Raw genomic sequence first — 21,638 nt, 5'->3', positions numbered from 1 at the left:
GTCAGGCTTGTTAGGATACTCTGTGTGAAACTTCTTCAATAGCTTCGGGGCTCTGACATGACGTTTATGGACCCACTCATTTTGTGAGGGAGGTAGGTGTTTCCAGGCAACTAGGTACTGAGTTGCCCCATGATATCTCCTAGAATCAAGGATTTCCTTTATTTCGAAGTGTTGTTCACCCTCCACCATGAGTGGAGGTGGTGGTGGGGGGATTTTTGGCCGTAGATGTGACTGATGCTCTCTTTTCAGCAAGCTGCAATGAAAAATTGGGTGTATTTGCCTGAGGTTTTTGGGTAATTCTAATTCTACTGTTACCGGATTTATGATTCTTTTAATTGGAAAAGGTCCTATATATTTTGGTCCAAGTTTTTTACAGGGCTGTAGGGACTTTAGGTATTTTGTAGATAAGTACACCATTTCTCCTATAATGAATGGTGTAGGCTCAACCCTTTTTTTATCGGCTTGTGCTTTGTATGCCCGCCTAGCTTCATCTAGTGATTTTCTGACTATTGGCCAGGTGTTTTGTAGGTTTTCCATCCATTCCTTCAGTGAAGGGATCGTTGGTTCTTTTGGGGTTAACTCTGGCATAGGGTTGAAACTTTGACCGTTGGCTATTTGAAAAGGAGTGTAGCCTGTGCTGGAGTGGACTGCATTATTGTAGGCAACTTCTGCAAAAGGAAGTAAGTCCGTCCAATCACTCTGTTGGAAATTTAAAAAACATCTCAAATATTGCTCAAGTACCGACTGGCAGCGTTCCGCTTGTCCATCTCCTTGAGGGTGGTGGCTAGATGTCAATCCCTGAGTGGTCCCTAAGAGGGATAAAAATTCCTTCCAAAATGCAGATGTAAATTGCACTCCCCTATCAGAGATGATGCGTTGGGGTGCCCCGTGCAATCTGTAAATGTGCTGGATGAAAAGTTTTGCTAAGGCCTTTGCAGTGGGAATTTTTTGGCAAGGGATAAAGTGCACCTGTTTGGAAAATAGGTCCGTGACTGTCCAGATAACAGTATTCCCATTGCTTTCTGGCAATTCCACTATAAAATCCATGGCTATTTCCCTCCAGGGGGCTGAGGGACTTGCCACTGGTTGTAATAGCCCTGGCGATTTCCCTTGCAACCTCTTTGCTGATGCACAGGTTGGGCAGCTGGCAACATAACTTTCTATGTCCTTTTTTATTGATGGCCACCAAAATTGCCGTTTAATTAAGTGTAAAGTTTTTACAAATCCAAAATGCCCTGCTGATTTTGTGTCATGGCAAAGTGCATGAAAGTTAGTCTTTGAGTTGTTGGTATATATAACTTTTCCCCTACCCAAGGCAATCCGTCTCTCATTGTGCACACATGTTTGTTTTTCTGGAACCAATCATCTGTTTCCAAACTTTTTCTGAATTCAATCCCAGTTTGGCTGTCCAGTTGTGGTTTTATTTTGGCTTGGGTTCTTGTGGTTACTGGCGCTGCCAGTTGTGACTCTGCCATTATTGGTCTAGAGTTATATTGGGGCATGCGAGATAGTGCATCTGCCAGGAAGTTCTTTCTTCCTGGTAAATGTTTGAGCTTAAATTGGAATTGGTGAAAATGCTGGGACCAGCGGGCTTGTTTGGGATTGAGTTTCCTGGAAGTTTTCAGGGCTTCTAAATTTTTGTGATCAGTCCATACCTGGAAGGGGATTTTGTTGCCTTCCAGGAACTGTCGCCACGTGAGTAATGCCCAACGTATCCCATAAGCCTCCTTCTCCCATACGGGCCAGCGCTGTTCTGTTTCCGTGAGTTTCTTGGATGTATATGCACAGGGTTGCAATACTGCATCATCATTTTCTTGTAATAGCACAGCCCCCACTGCCACATCACTTGCATCTGCCTGTATTATGAAGGGCTTGTCCATGTCTGGGTGCCTTAGTACTGGTTCGGCAGAAAAAAGTCTCTTTAGTCTCTCAAACGCTGCTTGGCACTCCATTGTCCATGTTAGTGGCTGGCTAGGTTTTACTGAGGATGTTCCCTTCGTTTTTAGTAAGTTAGTGAGGGGCAAGGCTATCTGTGCAAATGAGGGGATGAATTGGCGGTAAAAATTTGCAAAGCCCAGGAAACTTTGTAGTTGCTTTCTTGTGCGGGGTGGTGCCCAATTTAGTACTGCTTTGACCTTCTCCGGGTCCATTTCAATGCCCTGTGGGGATATGCGATAGCCTAGGTAGTCTATCCTTTCCTGGTGGAATTCGCATTTTGAGAGTTTGGCATATAGGTGAGCGGCTCGCAGCTTCTTTAAAACCGCTCTGACAAGTTTGACGTGTTCTTCTTTTGTTTCAGTAAAGATAAGAATGTCGTCCAAGTAAACAAGGACCCCCTTAAATAGGTGCTCCCTTAGAACGTCATTGATTAATTGCATAAAGACTGCAGGGCCCCCTTGTAATCCAAATGGCAAGACTTTGAATTGATAGCACCCCATGGGGCAGTTAAATGCAGTCTTCCATTCGTCCCCTTCCTTGATTCTCACGCGATAGTAAGCTTCCCTTAAGTCTAGTTTAGAAAAAATTTTCCCTTTCGATAGGTGTGACAGCATGTCTTTCATGAGGGGCAGCGGGTATAGGTTGCTTTCACTGATTGTATTCAGGGCCCTATAATCCACGCATAAACGTAAAGAGCCATCCTTCTTCTCTCTAAAAAGGACCGGGGCAGCCACTTTAGGCTTGGCTGGCTCAATGAAACCTCTCTCCAGGTTTTTTTTTATAAATCTTTCCATTTCCTCCTTCTCCTTTGGGCTCATGGAGTATAATCTGGGCTTCGGGAGTTTTGCCCCAGGCTTGAATTCAATGGTACAGTCTGTGGGTCGGTGGGGGGGAAGCTCATTCGCCCTCTCCTCACTGAAGACTTCAGCAAGGTCCCTATATTCCTCTGGTATTTCTGTTAATCTTTTTTCCTCTCCTATGGATGCTTTTTCTATTCTTGATTCTGGTAGCCTCCCTTGGGGTTTTAAGTCCATAGGGTCCCCCTTCGGGAATTTGATTTCTGTCGTCCTCCAATTTACCCAGGGGTTCCATTTTTTCAACCATTCCATCCCTAGAATCATTGGGCATTCCATACCTGGGGTCACCACAAACGTTAAGTCCTCTTCATGGTTGCCCAGGGAGAGGTGTATTGGCAGAGTGGCTAGGGTAGCTGGCACCCCCCCTGCTATGGATCCATCTAGCTGGCCAAATGAGATTGGTTGTTCCAGTCTCCTGGATGGGATGCCCAGATTCCCCACTAGTGTTGGGCTAATGAGGCAGCGGGTGCAGCCAGAGTCTATTAAGGCTTTCACCTTCACAGCTTCGGGCATGGGGGGGATTAATATAGTCACTGTTTTGAAGATGGGTGTGATGCATCCACTTACCAGGGGTTCGCCCTCCGAGCTGTCATCTGAGGCATCCACCGTCCCTGTGGTGTAGGCTGGAGTTCTTTCCCCTTGGTGAGCAGAGGTGGGGGTTTCTGCAATTTCCATCATTTTCATGGCTGTTTCTTTTGGCTTAGCTGAATACCCTCTGGGTTTGTTGATTGGGGATCTGTCTGGGTTGTGCTGGGGGGCCTTTGAGCGGCATTCTACAGCTCGATGCCCTTCTCTTCCGCACTTGAAACACCCCATTTGCTTCTTGGCTGTATCCGATGATTTCACCGGTTGGTGTGTCAGCTCAGGCGGGGGGCGGCTCCATTGTTTTCTTCGGCGGTGCCTCTTCAATATGTCGATCTCTGCTTCCTCTGCCAAGACGTACCATTCCTCAAGTCGATGTGGGTCCCCTCGGGGCAGGCAAGCATCATATAGATCATAGTTTAGTCCGTCTTTGAAATGGCCAAGGAGGATGTCTTCTGGCCAATTCAGTTTGCTGGCAATGGCCCGGAATTCTTGTGTATACTCGGCCACTGGGCGTTTGCCTTGCCTCATCGTTGTTATTCTTTCACGGGCTTTGCGATCAGCCAGGGGGTCTTCAAATCGTCTTCTCAAAGAGGACATGAAACGGTTGAAGTTACTGAGTTCTGGGGCATTGGAGTCATGCAAGTTCACTACCCAATCCGCAGCTGGTCCATCCAGGGCAGATTGCACGATCCGGATGCGGGCTTTGTCGCTGGGAATGTCCTGCCCATATTCCTCCATGTAGCTGAGTACTTGGGTTAGGAAAAACCCCAAGCGTGTTGGCTCCCCTTTGAATTTCACCTCCAACGGTGGACGTCTTGGAATGGATCGGTGCCTCCGTTGTGGGTGGTAGTGTCTTCCGTCCAGATTGCCATCTGTGGTCCAGTAGGGGGTGGGGGCTCCTGGATCAGTAGATGTCCCTGGGGTTGCAGGTTCCACGTCCCCCTCGGTGTCTCTCCCTTTGTGGCTCCAGGAACTGGGGCGGCCGTAGGGCTCAGTATTCTCCTCTCCTAGGGAGCTGAGAGTTCTCTTCATCAGGTCAATAGCTTTCTCTAGGATCCAGTCTGAGTACGGTACCCAGCTTCCTCCCTCTTCACTTGCGTGCAGGGATTTCTCCATCTCCTGCTTCCATTCTGGTTGCTTGGTCCCCCGTCTCAGGGTCACCTTTCTTGATTCCTTTCTCCACTCACTTTTCTTTCCAACGTTCATCGACCAGCGAGGCTTGTGGTCCTGTGTCTCCACCACTTCTTCTCCCGAGGAATCTGACCTCTCAGATCCCAACATCTGGCAAGGTTCCAACTGGGTCAGCGGCTCTCTTTCCAGGGAGTTTTCCCCCTCTCTTGCTCCATTGTCTGACATGGTAAATTTTTTGCAAAATCCCCCGGCAAGGGTCTCCCTTCCAGGTGGATTAATTTTGCAAGTCCTGTCTAATGTAAGGACCCACCCCACTTTGCATCTTAAGAAGACAGAACTCTTGGAATAATTCTTCCAACAGGAATCCTTTATTAAGAGAAAATGGTTGCAGGCATGCTAGACAGGACTTGGGGTTCAAGCTCTTCCATTCAAGGTTTTAAGGGGTTCCCCAGTAGTCCCACCCAATCAACCCCCCTTCCAGTGATAGTTTCAAGTATCACAATTCCACCCCCTTTCTTCTTTCTTCCGTCTGCATGGGGACTTCAGATAACTACATGAAAGGCAACTACCCTCCTTTGGTATGTTAACGCTTCGAGGTTACAATAAACACACATTCAGCATTCAGCTCTTTGAAGTGTAAAGAAGGAAGTGAGGGCCATAAAGCCCCTTTGTTCTCCCCCTTCTCTCCCTCTTATGGCAGAATCCAGAGAAGGCAGAATTGGGAGTTTCTATATTTGATAATTTAAAGATGAAATATAATTGGATTCTGACAGTCTTGCTACCTATTATTATTGAGGTGTAAAATTTAAAAGCTCCCAAGATAACTTTGTAGGTAGGAATAGGTCCCCTGATCCTTCTTTTTAAAAATCTCATTAGCTCTCAATTCTCTACCTTTCTTTCCCAACCTATCCCACTTCTGTTATGTGAAAGTTTTCATTTACTAGTCAAACATATCCACCAGGCACATATGACAAAACCTCAGGGGACAGACAAACCTTCAGGTTTTGGCTGCTTTCCCTGGATCAAAAAATGCAGGAAACTTCCATGTACCCAGCAGTTTATATTGTAAGCTTAGGTATGTGGAATTATTTCATGTAATTGGTAGTTACTTTCCATGTTTAAAAGTGAATATAAAGGGGACCCAAAATTGCTTATACTAAAAAAGCAGGTCCCTTCTAGATGTTTTGGACTTCAACTTCCATCTGTCTCATCCAGTATAGCAAATTGTGAGACACAAGAGATTGGGGAAATTGTGGTTAAAGGCATTGGCTTGCCTTTCTCTGTTACTATATCAAACTGAATTATTAAAAGCTTACTTCTTTAGCTTTTCTTCCAGTTGCAGTTTATCATTCTCTAAATCCATGACACTTTCTTGAGTCAGTTTCAAGTCTCCTTCCAGTTTTCGTTTGGCTCTTTCCAGATCCATTCTCACTTTCTTTTCTTGTTCCAGAGAACCTTCAAGCTTCAGACATAAAAAGGTAAAAGGAACTATGAATTCTGACAGTGGGTTACAATTAGTTGCATAGGTTATAATAAAGTATAGAAAGACTATACATCATGCTAATACATAATTTGGATAGTTTGGTTTTGCTTAACATACTGTATAAACCTAGCTATTATAATTTATAAACCATCACTTCTGGCTAAGCTTGATGTGACCATTGAATTGGTCACATCAAGCTTAATGTGAATCATGTGCGTTCATGATTCACATTAAGCCATGTTGAACTGAGAAGCTTAGTAACTGGTTTACTTTAATTCATTTTTCTCATGGCAAAGAATGGGTTTGACATCAATGGTAAGAAAATCAAAGCTATTATTCATCAAACACGCAGACAATCAATTAAAAAGCCAAATTTTATTCAACTAAGTGATTCCAAGAACTATCAAATAAAAGATCTCACCATTCCAGATCAACGTGATAATATTAATCAGCAATGATGAGAGTTCTACTCCACTGTATCTAAGGGCACCAGTTGGATAAGGTTAATCTAGATAAATCAAAAACAACAACAACAAACCAAACATACATCATCCACTTGTTGCTCCAGTTTTACTTTAGCCTTGCTCAGAGTATTGACTTTATCCTCTTCTACTTGCAAATCATCTAAGGCCTGCTGATGAGCTTCCTGTAAAGATTTCTTTTCTTTTGTAAGTTTGCTGATAGTTTCATCCAGTGCTGCCATTTCTTCTGTTAGGTTTTTAACCTAAAAATGAAACAGAAGTATAAAAGTCAAGAACTACTTGCAGAGTCATTGTAGTTCAAATGCATTTTGATCCTTGTTTGTGAAAATTACTCTACAGTATATATATAAAATGTACTTCTGGTTCATACAAAACAGACTATCCCTTTTTGAGTATGCACTCATGTAAATTGAATCACAGACATGCCATCATATGAAAAAGGAAGGAAAATATCTTAGATCAGAGATGTCAAACTCACGATGTCATGTGACATCGTGTGACATATTAGAACTTTTCTCCCACTGCCAGCAATGGGGTAGGCACGGTTTCCTTGTAATGTGTCTGGCCGGAAGGCCGGCAGTTTGACACCTCTGTCTTAGATGAAGGAGTTTTTTGTTTAAAAAAACTTCTAGAACTCCTTATCAATTGTTGTGTTCAACTGAGCTTTAATTTCTCTTGGAACTCCATCAAATTTTTACAGTGAAGAACACAGTTTGAAAAACCTGGGCTTAGAGTATTGGAGCAGAGACAGTTCCATATCCAGGTAATAAAATATGTTGTTCAAAATAATCTGCATAACAATTTTCAACATTCAAGATGTCATAGCATATAATATATCCTCCAGGCAACTGTGGATGTGGCCAATACCTGGATAGGAAACTCTGTGCATGGAAAATCTTATCTACATTATTTTAGGTTCCATAATGAAATAAATGTTTTTATATGTGTGCGCGCATTTGTGTTTGTGTGCATGTGTCTAACAAATAGTTAGGTACTGCATTTGTTCATGTGAATGCTATCAGAAAATAACAGAATTATAATCATTTCTATAGGCATAGATCTCAGGATGACAAAATAAGAGGAAATAATGTAATTTATATAGATTCTGTTCATCCATATCTTTTCTCTGAAAAATTATTAGACCTCGAGTTAGCAAAATCCGTAACTGAGCTATATATGTCATCAAAAACATCTACAGTATTCAATTTCACTGGACTTAGTGAAGATTTAATGTTATTCTCTGTCTACTTTAGCACACCATGTACAATTTTATGAAGTTATGCTATTGCATTCGTTTCCCCACAAAATTACTTTCTTTTTTCTAATCTAAAATCTCCAACTGTTGTAACCTTTTCCCATTGAGAAACTGCAGCTTTCTGAGACATAGTTCAAACTGTGGGCATTTTATTTTTGATTCATTTTACTTTGAAATTTACTTGTTTTCAAAGGGACCAACATTAGCCTGACATTTTCATTAAGCTATTGGCCATGATCCAAATATTCCTTTCCTGACTGTTCAGCATATCAGCAAAGTTAGGAATGATTTCAATCCAATATGTAATATTTAATCCATTTTTAAAATCATTAAACAGTTAAACCAGGTTGATTTTTATCTTAAAAATATTAAAAGTACCTTATTTTCTGTAGCATGTTTTTCTTTCTCAACTTTTGCCAAAGTAATTTCAAGGTCATCAATATCTTTCTTCAGCTCAGAACATTCATCCTCCAGCTTTCTCTTCTTGGATGTCAACTCCGAGTTCATCTCTTCTTCATCTTCTACCCGTTCAGTCAGTTCTTTGACTTTGGCTTCCAGCTGAATCTTAGATTTAATCAGTAAATCACATCTTTCTTCTGCATCTGCAAGGGTATCTTGTTCCTGTTAGAATTTGCAGGGAATTGTATTAATGGCTCTAGAAAACCTATTTACTGTAGGTAACCAATAAATAAATTATATATTTTAGAATTAAGCGACAAAATTGCAATCTAGACTATACACTACTTTAAACGCATAGTAGGTGCAAGAGATCATTGCAAAGAATGAGATTGTTTTGTGTTCTTGGGAAATATCTGAGCATTAGATACCAAGGTCTGGATAGATGAAAAGTGTTCACACTTGGTTTTTAAACTGGTTCTTTATTAACACATTGAAAGGACTAGACTATATGGTTTCATGTGGCCAAATTAAACTTGTTTAAACTTTCAGTTGTTGTGCTTTATTTAGTCTTAGCAGTCTGTGTCACTGGTACATTGTTGAAGTTTCAGACATGATAGATGGACAATGGATCTCTTCCACTGCTGTTACCTTGAAATTGGCATTAAGGAGACATATGCTTTGATTTTAGAGGTATTATATGGAAGTTCTAGTAATAAAAATCAACGGCTTCACTGAAAAAATGGAACTAAGAGTAAGAATAAAGCACACAAAATTATTGACAAGTACAGCAACCTACACAATGAAAATATTGAAACAGTGGTTAATTTCTGCTTTTTAGGATTAAAACTCTGCAATAAAGAAACCAGAAATCAAAGATCAGAATCATGTAAGGAATGGTTTCCTTGTGAAATGAAAGCTGGACTTTGAAAAAGTAGGATAGAAAAGTATTGATGGTTTGGAATTGAAGTAGTTGTAACAGACTCCTGGGGATACTATGGATAGCCAAGAAAACAAATGAATCATCAAATACATCAACCCAAAGTTCTCACTTGAAGCACAAATAGCCAGACACAAAATATTATACTTTGGACAGTATGTGAAGACCTAGCTCTCCAGAGAAATCTAGAAAATGTGAAAAAAAAGTGAACAATCAGCAGCAAGTTTACAAGATTCAGTTACACATTCAATAGCAATGTGTGCACCATTAAAAGACCCACAGAACCAGTCTGGGTTCAGATCATCCTGCAGATAATCTGTGTATGTAGTCACTAGATTTAACAGTAAACTGGCACATAATAATCCAACATACATCACTTTTGTTCATATTGGATTTTTTGTACAGTTTCTAAATGCGTTGTTAGCACCCAGAGATGCATTGTGATACATTTCACAAATGTAAAGTGGGTTACCCACAGGTCCAACTGTATTTTACAATACTTTTTGCAGTGCTCGTTAAGCAAACATCCTGTACAATTTTTCAGCCTCTATGACATCTCAATCAAAATTCTTCATCTTTCAAATAAATACTGTATAATATTATCACACAAAGGAAAGTGGGAAAAATATGTGGTATAAATTGCTTTGCATGTATAAATAGAATAATCAGTCAGTTGAGATATAAGTTCAAGATAACAAACAGTTAAAATATGCATTCTTTCCTTGCCAATACAAAAGTACACCAACAAATTATATATAAAACACTACATATCCCAAATTTAACATTCCACTTCTTTGTTGGTTTGTCATGGAAACTGATTCTGAGACTGAAATATGTATAAACAAAATTCATATTTATATCCAAGCTTTTAAAGTTTTACACTTCATGTATTTACATGAAAAGTAATGTTAACTAATGCAGAGAAAAATGAAGGCTGTCATCCTTAGTTGAACAAATTATTGAGACATGCTACTTCTTTTTTTCTGCTTTTTTAGGATTTTTTTTAAAAAATAAAGCAATCTAAATTTATTCTGAAAAATACTTGCAAAATATGATAAAATAAAAAACAACTTATTTTTCCCCTATTTTATAGAGAAAAAGATTAATATGTCCCTTATTAATTTTTTATGAAGTTTTTGAATATAATCCTTTGTAATTTGCATATCCTTCTTTATGCTACTTATGCAATCTATGTGTTTGCTTTAAAAAAAATGCAGAATTATTACTTATTTACTTGTAGGAATTGGTTATTCTCCAGTAACAGAGGAATTTTTTTTAACTAACATTCTTATAGGAGCATTTTATCAATAGAAAGATAATTTTTCTCCTTGAGAAAACATATGGTTTCATGATTTTCAAACAGAGTTCTCTATGACTGCCTAAGCACACATACACACACACACACACACACACACACACACACACACAAAGTCTAGTTGCAGCACTATTGATGCAAAGCTTAATTCCTCCTAATGACTTCGGCTCATCTTTTCAAATATCATGTGAAAGCTCTATGCTTACCAACGTCATAGTTCCATTATCATAGGAGTATGCAACTTCGGACAAATTGAAGTTCATACAAGTAAATGGTATGTTAAGTACAACTGTCAAATATTGGTGGAACCGGGAGCCAATTGGAGAAAAAACTTTAATAATTGAATGGGTAAACATGGGTGTACCTTTAAGGAATAAGTACTAATTTTGTCCCTTAATCTCTCCAAGGATACCAATAGTGTAAAATGGACTTTTTTGATTCTCCCCTCTCTGCAGTGTTTCAGGGAGGTCACATCTGGTTCATTTATATATTTTCTGCACAAATACATTATAGAATTGTTTGATCATAGTAAACTGATGTCTCCAGACTGAACCTGTGAATGGGCTCTATAGAAGGAGGATAACATTGAAAACCAGAGGAAACATTTCTCTGGGTTTTTAAGATAAAAGATGATTCTTGGATTCTTCCAAAAAGTCAACAAAGGAGAGACATGAAAATAGAAACCACCACAGACTTTCTATTCTATACAAAAACAATCAGTTTGATTTAGAAATACTATTTTGGAAAGTTTTTTTTTAAAGTATTTTATTTTTCCAATTATAGTGAACGTACATTATCTTTCTTTAAAAGGAAGAGGCCATCATCAGTTTCTTTACAGTAAAGCACTTCTCTCTTTTCTATCTTTTTCTGAAGGTAACTTAGGTGATATTATTGCTATAAACTTTGGAGAGCCATATTGTTCAGCAGCAAGTGAAACAAGTAATAGTAATAGTAATAATAAAAGATTTGATTTGATCTCAGGCATTTCTTAAAAGAAAACACCACATTCTCCATTCCAATTTTCCTTTGCTGCAAAATGTCTGACAGTCAAACATTTTTGTGAACAACTTTAGTACCCATCAATTTTATTTTTTATAAGATGGAGAATATATCAATCGTTTTTCTGGAAAGCCTTCAATTCTACTTATCTCTTTAATAATAATAATAATAATAATAATAATAATAATAATAATAATAATAATAATAATAACTGGAGACAGTAGAATAGACGAAAAAGAACTGGAGAAGATAACAAAATACAAAGACCTACAAATAGAAATAGAAAGACTGTGGCAAAAGCAAGCAAGGGTAGTACCAATAGGATCCTTGGGTGCAATCCCCAAACAACTGGAGCACCACTTGAACACCATTGGCATTGACAAATTTGCTATTAGTCAATTGCAAAAGGCAGCCTTACTAGGAACTGCTTCCATCCTGCAACGATATCTGTAATACCATCAAACATCCACATCTGCCTATCCCAGGTCCTTGGTAAGGACTCATTGGTAGACAAAATGCCAGATCCAGTCTGAACATCTGGCTGACTGTGTGATGATCCATAATAATAACAATAACAATAATAATAATAATAATACCCCAGTGAGGCACTACCTTGACGTGGTTGTGGGGCTTGTGTACTCTGTGGAAGATGAGAGCTATGCCAGAGGTTCAACCATACTGGACAGGTCTCATCAGAGGAGTCAGACAAAGAGTGTCTCTCCCATAAAAAATATCGTGAGACGTAAATTGCAGAATGCCATACCGGCTCGGACGTCGCCCGGGTTAACAAGGTCCGCGCTAGATATTGGAGTTCCTGGATATCTGGTGAAAAATGGGTTACAGGACTCAGGACTGTTGGCTGAGCAACCAGGGCCAGCAGCTGCAGAACTACTGGAAGAAAAGGTGTTTACCCGTCGCAGATACACAGTGATGGAAAACAAAGAAATAATGATCTGTTACTACAGATCAAGTCCAACAAGAAGAGCATATCTAAAACGAATGCACCAGTTCTGGAAAGAACAACATCCAGAATCAGAAATAACAGAACAGAGACTAGCAGATCAACGCCGATTTATAACATGAAATAAAATATTCACAGAAACAGAATTGGACGAACTGCAAAGGTTTACCCAGGGCAAAGAAATCAAAGCCTTACCAGAAGTAATTCAGAAGTAGAGGCAAACCAGGGGGAGTTGGCAGTGAAGGAATCTAGCAGAGATATACAACTGTTCTCATTTGGAAACCAGGCACCTCTTCCTCAGGAAGAACAAAACCCTCTAACTAAAGAAATAAAAGAATTGAAACAAAGAATAACTGAGCATCTAGAACAGCACAAAAACAACAGAATAAGGCTACCTGCATTGAAGCTTGTTCCAAAGAAACAGCTAGCACAAGCATTAAAAGATGCAAATATTGCAATATCAAGTATAAGCACCAATTCACTGCAAGAAACAAACCAACTAATGTACAGCACAGCTGCAGTTATAACAGAATACCTGGGATGCAAAATCAACAAAGAAGAAAAACAAACAAACAGTGCACCAGAAAAATGGAAGGTTAGACTAGAAAATAAGATCAGCAAGTTAAGATCACATGCAAGCAAGCTAGAACAGATGAAAGAAAAGAAGCTGAAGAACAAGAAGACCAAAGAATACCTAATCAAGAAATACCACTTAGAAACAAGGAAGATCAAGGAAGCACTGGAAATAATAAAGCAACAAATAACAGCTATAGCCAGGAAAATCAGTAGATATGAAGCTCGAATTGCAAACTATAGGCAGAACCTCCAATTTCAATCCAATCAGAAACGTTTCTACCAATCCATCAATGGAGAAACTGCAAGGAATCAGTCAGTACCTGACAAGGAAGAAACAGTGCAGTTCTGGAAGCAGATATGGGATAACCCAAAGAAATACAACAAGGATGCGGCTTGGTTAAAAGAGGTGGATGCAAATAAAACAGAAGTTGAAATGAAAGAACTAGTAATAACAACAAAAATGGTAGAAAAAAGAGCAAAGAAAATCAAAAATTGGTCAGCACCAGGTGAAGATGAACTGCATGGGTTTTGGTTGAAACATCTAACTGTTATACACCCACTCATTGCCAAGCAGTTCAACAATATACTACAAGGAGGAGAAATTGAAAAGTGGCTAACAACTGGGAAAACCTACCTAATAATGAAAAATCCAGCAAAAGGGGCAACACCAGGTAACTACAGGCCAATTACCTGCTTACCAACAACTTTCAAATTACTAACTGGTGTGGTAGCTGATGCAGTACAACAGCATCTAGTTGAAAACAATCTCTTTCCACCTGAGCAGAAAGGAAACCGCCCCAATAGCAGAGGAACAAAAGATCAACTCCTAATAGACAAAATGATCTTGGAAAACTGCAAGAGAAGGAAGACCAACCTGAATGTGGCATGGATTGACTACAAAAAGGCATTTGACTCTCTGCCACATGATTGGATAACAAAGTGCCTAGAAATAACAGGAGTCAGTAGAAACATCAGAAAATTTGTGCAAAGATCAATGGCACAATGAAAGACACAGTTGCAGATCAATGGTGAGAAGCTGGGAGAGGTTAATATCAAGAGAGGAATATTTCAAGGAGATTCATTATCACCATTACTATTTGTTATTGCACTGTTGTCAACAATACTGAATAACTCAGGACATGGCTATCAAACATCAAAAACATCTGCCAGACTATCCCACCTCCTTTACATGGATGATCTGAAGCTGTATGGAAAAACATCATCTGAAATAGAATCGCTGCTCAACACTGTCTGTATATATAACCAAGATATTGTAATGGAGTTTGGCTTGGACAAATGTGCCACACTTACTATCAAACAAGGAAAAATAGTGAAAACTGAAGGAATCAAGATGCCCCACGAAAATAGCATTAAGAGTCTGGATGAGGAAGAGTACTACAAATACTTGGGTATCCTTCAAGCTGACAACATCAAGCACACTGAAGTCAAGAAAAAGGTTAGAGGTGAATACATGAAGAGAGCGAAGAAGATCTTAAAGTCCAAACTCAATGGAGGAAATACCATAAAGGCAATCAACACCTGGGCAATCCCAGTCATTAGGTACACAGCTGGAATAGTGGACTGGACTCAAGCAGAACTAAAAGCAATGGATAGGCAGACCAGAAAAATAATGACAATGAATCATGCCCTTCATCCACGCAGTGACATTGATAGACTTTATCTACCAAGGCAAATAGGTGGGTGTGGAATGCTACAAGTACATCAGATGGTTGAAGAAGAAAAAATGGCTTTGTATCTGAAGAACAATGGTGAAGATGCACTGAAATTAGTATATCAGGAAGGCTTACTGACTACTGGAGAGACCAAACTGGCCTACAAGAAAGACCAAATGAAGAACACAATAGAGGCATGGGAAGACAAAGCACTACATGGCCAATACATGAAAAAAATAGCTGGGAAAGCAGATAATAATAAAAACTGGCAATGGCTAAGAGCAGGAAAATTGAAGAAAGAGACCAAGGGACTAATTCTGGCTGCACAAGACCAAGCCTTAAGGACAAATGCATACAAAGTCAAAATTGAGGAGACAGCAACAGACAGTAAGTGCCGCCTATGCAAAGAAGCTGAAGAAACAGTGGACCACTTGGTAAGCTGTTGCAAGAAGATTGCACAGACTGATTACAAGCAGCGGCATGACAAAGTAGCAACAATGGTGCATTGGAAGATCTGCAAAAAAAAAATCATTTGCCTGTAAGCAAAAACTGGTGGGATCATAAAATAGAGAAAGTCATAGAAAATGATAAAATTAAACTGCTCTGGGACTTCAGAATTCAAACAGACAAGCACCTGCAACATAACACCCCAGACTTAACAATTGTCGATAAGAAAGACAAAAAAGTCTGGATAGTGGACGTGGCAGTGCCTGGAGATAGAAGAATAGAAGAGAAAGAACTGGAGAAAATAACAAAATACAAAGACCTACAAATAGAAATAGAAAGACTGTGGCAAAAGCAAGTAAGGGTAGTACCAATAGTAATAGGCTCCTTGGGTGCAATCCCAAAACAACTGGAGCACCACTTGAACACCATTGGCATTGACAAATTCGCTATTAGTCAATTGCAAAAGGCGGCCTTATTAGGAACTGCTTCCATCCTGCGACGATATCTGTAATACCATCAAACATCCACATCTGCCTATCCCAGGTCCTGGGTAAGGACTCGATAGGTAGACAAAATGCCAAATCCAGTCTGAACACCTGGCTGACTGTGCGATGATACATAATAATAATAATAATAATAATAATAATAATAATAATAATAATGTTGGAAGGGACCTTGGAGGTCATCTAGTCCAACCGCCTGCTATCCCATTTCAGACAAATGGCTATCCAGTTTCTTCTTAAAAACTTCCAGTGTTGGAGCATTCACAGCTTCTGGAGGCAGGTTGTTCCACTGATTAATTGTTCTAACTATCAGAAAATTTCTCCTTAGTTCTAGGTTGCTTCTCTCTTTGGTTAGTTTCCATCCATTGCTTCTTGTCCTGCCTTCAGGTGCTTTGGAGAATAGTTTGACTCCCTCTTTTTTGTGGCAATTGGACCACTGTTCTCATGTCACCCCTCATCTTTCTCTTCATTAGACTTGTTGTTGTTAGTTGCGAAGTCGTGTCGACCCATCGCGACCCCATGGACAATATTCCTCCAGGACTTCCTGTCCTCTACCATCTTTTGGAGTCTATTTAAGCTCACACCTACTACTTCAGTGACTCCATCCAGCCACCTCATTCTCTGTCGTCCCTTTCTTCTATTACCCTAATTCTTTCCCGGCATTAGGCTCTTCTCCAGTGAGTCCTTCCTTCTCATTAGGTGGCCAAAGTACTTGAGATTCAGCTTCAGGATCTGCCTTCTAAAGAGCAGTCAGGGTTAATTTCCTCTAAGACTGACCGGTTTGATCACCTTACAGTCCAGGGGACTCGCAGGAGTCTTCTCCAGCACCATAGTTCAAAGGCCTCAATTCTTTTGTGCTCAGCCTTTCTTATGGTCCAACTTTCACAGCCATGTATTGCACCTGGGAAAACCATGGCCTTGACTATACGTACTTTTGTTGGCAGGATGATGTCTCTGTTTTTTAGTATGCTGTCTAGATTTGCCATAGCTTTCTACCCCAGGAGCAAGCGTCTTTTAATTTCTTGCCTGCAGTCCCCATCTGTGGTGATCTTGGAGCCCAGGAAGATAAAATCTGTCACTACTTCCATTTCTTCCCCATCTATTTGCCAGGAATTGAGAAGGCCAGATGCCATGATCTTGGTTTTCTTAATGTTGAGTTTCAAGCCAACTTTTGCACTCTCCTTCACCTGCATCAAGAGGCTCTTTAGTTCCTCTTCACTTTCTGCCATTAGAGTGGTATCATCTGCATATCTTAGGTTGTTGATATTTCTCCCAGCAATATTAATTCCAACTTTTGATCATCTAGCCCTGCTTTTCTCATGATGTGCAATGGTGCGATAGTTTGAACATTCTTTGGCATTGCCTTTCTTTGGAATTGGAATGTAAACTGACCTTTTCCAATCCTGTGACCACTGTTGAGTTTTCCAAATTTGCTAGCAAATTGAGTGTAGCACTTTTACTACATCGGCTTTTAAGATTTTGAATAGCTCAGCTGGAATACTATCATCTCCACTAGCTTTGTTGTTGCTCAGCTTTCCTAAGGCCCATTTTACTTCATATTCTAGGATGTCAGGCTCGAGGTCAGTGACCACCCCATCATGGTTATCAGGGACGCTAAGCTCGTGCTTGTATAGTTCTTCTGTGTAATTTTGCCACCACTTCTTAATCTCTTCTGCCTGTTAGGTCCCTGCCATTTTGGTCCTTTATCATGCCCATCTTTGCATGAAATGTTCCCTTCATATTTCCAATTTTCTTGAAGAGATCTCTGGTTCTCCCTATTCTATTGTTTTCTTCTATTTCTTTGCACTGTTCATTTAAGAGGGCATTCTTATCTCTTCTAGCTATTCTTGGAATTCTGCATTCAATTGGGTGTATCTTTCTCTTTCTTCCTTGCCTTTCGCTTCCCTTCTTTCCTCAGCTATTTGCAAAGCTTCCTCAGATAGCCATTTTGCTTTCTTGCATTTCTTTTTCTTTGGGATGGTTTTAGTTGCTACCTCTTGTACAATGTTGCGAACCTCCGTCCATAGTTTTTCAGGCACTCTATCAGATTTAATTCCTTAAATCTATTGGTCACCTCTATTGTATATTCATCAGGGATATGATTTAGTTCATACCTGAGTGGCCTAGTGTTTTTCCCTAGTCATTACTCTAGACATACCCAATTCCAGCAACTGTTCCTTATATGTTTTAGCCTCCAGTCCCCTGATCGTATTTGTTGCTCTTCTCTGTACTCCTTCTAGAGTCTCAACATCTTTTTTTACATCATGGTGACCAAAACAGGATGCAGTATTCCAAGTATGGCCTTACCAAGACATTGTAAAGTGGCATTAACACTTCACGTGATCTTGATTCTATCATTCTGTTAATGCTGCCTAGGACTGGCCTTCTTGGCAGCTGCAGTACACTGCTGGCTCATATTTAAACGATTGTCCACTAGGACTCCAAGATCCCTTTCACAGTTGCTACTATTGTGCAAAATACCATCTATACTATACCTGTACATTTGGTTTTTCTTGCCTAAATATAGAACCTTACTTTTTTTGCCATTGAATTTCATTTTGTTAGATAGCGCCCAATGATAAAGTCTGTCAAGATCCTTCTATATCTTAAGCCTATCTTCTGGAGTGTTGGCTATTCCTGCCAGCTTAGTGTTGTCTGCAAACTTGATGAGTTCCCCATCTATCCCCTCATCCAAATCGTTGATGAAGATGTTGAAGAACACTGGGCCCAGAACAGAGCCTTAGGGCACCCCACTACACACTTCCCTCCATGTAGATTCAATTCCATTGAGGACCATACGTTGATTATGGCCAGTCAGCCAGCTATGAATCCATCTGGTGGTGATGCTGTCTAACCCACATTTTCCTATCTTATCAAATAGTAGGTTGTGTTCTACTTTATCAAATGCCTTACTGAAGTCCAAGTGAATTATTTCCACAGCATTCCTCTGGTCCACTAATTTTGTCACCTGGTTAAAGAATGCAATAAGATTTGTCTGGCATGATCTGTTTTTGATAAACCCATGTTAGCTTTTGGTAATGACTTTGTTTTCCTCTAGGTGTTCGCTGATTCGTTGCTTGATTATCTTTTCCAAGATCTTCCCAGGTATTGAGGTGAGGCTGATAGGTCTATAGTTTCCTGGATCCATTTTTTTTCCTTTTTTGAAGATGGGAACTACATCAGCTCTTTTCTAGTCCTCTGGTAATTCCCCAGTGCTCCAGGATATATAATATGATTCATATGATATAAAATGTAATTAAATGTTATGTTAGAAGTACTTAGAAAAGAAAGGAAGGGGACTTTTGAGTAAATTAAAGCTGACACTGTTAAAACTTGTGTAGAATTAAATGGATGCTGTTTTATGTGCCCCTGGATTTCACTGTTTGCACTTAACAGAAACAGTTTCACAGCAAGCTTCTTTTGCTGGACCAAAGCTTGGGTTGGATTAATTAACACTGATATTTTAATCTACTTACTGCCTGCAGCTGGAGGAGTAGGTCATTTTTCTCCTGTACAAGAGAAACTTGCTTTTCTTCAAGTTCTTTCCTTCTGGCTTCTGATTTTTCTAAGGCCTCCTTCAGTTTCAGGAACTCTTCTTTCATATTAGCCATTTCTTTTTCAGTCTCTGCTGATTTTAGGAGGGGTTTGATCTTAAAGAATAATTTCATCCAGGGCCAATTTTTCACAACCATGAAAGCTCGAATGTTCCACTGGATCACAAGCAGGGCATCTCTGAAGAAAAGAAGGAAGGAAGGAAGGAAGGAAGGAAGGAAGGAAGGAAGGAAGGAAGGAAGGAAGGAAGGAAGGAAGGAAGGAAGGAAAGAAAGAAAGAAAGAAAGAAGTAAGTCTTAGTTTTCTGAAATGGAGCCAACTTTAGTACTAGTACTTAGATCTTTCCTTGTGGTCTTAGTCCTGTGTAATAACTTTTTCCTTTTATGTACTAAATACTATATTGATGCTACATATTTAAAAAATTCCTATTTCTAGATTGTATGCTTCATTTTGTGTACACCATTTCTATATTTATTCTGCATTTTCAAAGCAATAAAGTGCAGTTATCTATTTTTGCACATCATCAGAAACAGCTGTAACAGTTACTATTAATATGTATACATGTTTATTTCTTTGAAGTAAAACCAGACCTGACCATTTTTTTTTTTGAAAAAGATAGAGCTGTGGGAATTGTGGGGGTGGATATAGATTAACTCTTACCAAATACAGCCTCCACAAACAAAACAAATAAATAAAACAAAAAACTATTACTAACTATTATCAAAATGGAGAATTTGCATTCACAGTTAAATTATAAGCTTATATTGCAAAAGATACATGAGGCCACTACAGAAATTTATACTATACTGAAAGAATCCACTTCAGAACTAAGATCTAGAAACTTCACTTCAAACATGCAAATGGATGACCAGACTACACTTGACTATTTTACAAACCAAATTACATAAGAGGAACCAACTGAGATAAAAGTGGAGCTTATTTTACCTTACAAGCCTTTCATCTGTAACTTTGAGGAACAGAAGAAGCAAGGACTGAGATTTGAAATTATAAAGCAACAATATTTTAAAGAGGAGAAAAACAGACATCTGATGCAGAGGATGGGACTTTTATTTCTTCAAAGGCCATTCCAAGCAACAAAAGTAGACTTATTGATTGAAAGGGAAGCGTGTTTATGGAAACCTACTTGGTACAGGAAAAAACCTAGAATTAGACTTAAAAGAGAAATTTAAAATTGTGTAATGGAATAAAAGGCAATACTGGATTTATGGATTGTTTTAAGGACTAAGATTCAGAGTTAGAAGCAACTAAATATATATACATATGGGAGTGTGATTATTAGAGTAGATATTTTAAATAGATTAAGAATGTATTGGATTGTACTTATGTAGCGTTTGGGAAATATGTGAAATTTATTATTTACTGGAATTGCAAAAATGATGACTGCTTAGATTGGGATGCTTTTAATAATTTGTGGAATGTTTTAAATTACTAGGATAGATTTCTTGTATGACAATAAAGACATGATAAGGCATGATAAGCTGGAGAAAGTTTGAACTTTGTTTAATTAATATGAATGAATCAAGGTTTAGTATTATTTTGTTATTTTAAAGAGATGGATTGACTTTGGGATTACGTATATATAGGGCTGATCAATATTTTATTGCTATTAAGATATCTATTGTATAGTGGAAGAAGAAATAAATGAGTGGTATAAAATGAGGGATGTGAGAGATTAAGAATTAGAATTGATAATTTTTTGATTTAAATTTAAACTATTGTATTTGTAAACTGATAAAGTTATAACACAGGTTTAATAGTGATAGAAATTGTTAATTTAATTGAGTATTTGGATAAGAACAATCAAGTCCCTGTAGTATTGATATTTTTGGATTCTGAAAAAGCTTTTGATCAGTTGAATTGGCAATTTTTATTGAAAGTTGTTGATAAAATGAATTTTGGGGATAAATTTTTATATTCTCTTAGGGCTATATACCAACAACAATCGGCACAAATCATAATTAATGAGGGATTAACAGAGGCATTTAAAATTGAAAAGGGTACAAGACAGAGATGTCCATTGTCGCCATTGTTGTTTGTTTTAACAATGGAGATTTTACTGATTAAAATTCGTGAATCAACTATAATAAAGGGAATAAAAATAAAAAAGAATGATTATAGGTTGAGAGCTTTTGCGGATGACTTGGTTGTGACACTATCTCAACCGATTCAATCAGTTATAGACTTGATAGAAATTATAACTCAGTATGGGAAAGTTTCTGGTTTTAAGGTAAATAATAATAAGACTAAAATATTATCTAAAAATATGATTATGAAGGAAAAGGAAATGTTAGTTAAATTGACAGGTTTTGAAATAGTGAAAAAGGTTAAATATCTGGGAGCATATATTACAGCCTCGAATATAAAATTGTATAAAAATAATTATGACATATTATGGTTAAAAGTACAAAAGGACTTAAAAAATTGGAAAAAATTACAGTTATCCTTGTTGGGGAAAATTTCAGCTGTTAAAATGAATGTTCTACCAAAGTTTTTTTTTTTTTGTTTCAAATGATACCTATTTTTT

At 38.6% G+C, this 21,638-nt stretch overlaps 1 protein-coding gene and 1 long non-coding RNA gene across 3 annotated transcripts in view; one reads left to right on the top strand and one right to left on the bottom strand.

The window, feature by feature from the left end:
• MYH15 (myosin heavy chain 15) overlaps positions 1-21,638 on the bottom strand; it is a 107,830-nt gene that overhangs the window by 36,222 nt on the left and 49,970 nt on the right. Inside the window, exons 24-27 of the mRNA XM_039364995.1 lie at positions 19,018-19,273; positions 8,110-8,352; positions 6,542-6,718; positions 5,828-5,973 (exon numbers count right to left, since the gene is read on the bottom strand). Of these exons, the coding sequence (XP_039220929.1) occupies positions 5,828-5,973; positions 6,542-6,718; positions 8,110-8,352; positions 19,018-19,273 (822 nt within the window). The remainder of the gene's footprint in view (positions 1-5,827; positions 5,974-6,541; positions 6,719-8,109; positions 8,353-19,017; positions 19,274-21,638) is intronic.
• LOC120317938 overlaps positions 1-21,638 on the top strand; it is a 223,953-nt gene that overhangs the window by 163,836 nt on the left and 38,479 nt on the right. The gene's annotated exons all lie outside the window — the stretch shown is intronic.

Source organism: Crotalus tigris, unplaced genomic scaffold (assembly GCF_016545835.1).
Source record: "Crotalus tigris isolate CLP2741 ecotype Arizona unplaced genomic scaffold, ASM1654583v1 scf7180000019944.6993514239:2294586, whole genome shotgun sequence".
NCBI classification, from domain to species: domain Eukaryota; kingdom Metazoa; phylum Chordata; class Lepidosauria; order Squamata; family Viperidae; genus Crotalus; species Crotalus tigris.
The sequence above is the reverse complement of the archived record's forward strand: the minus strand, read 5'-3'. Positions and strand labels throughout refer to the sequence as shown.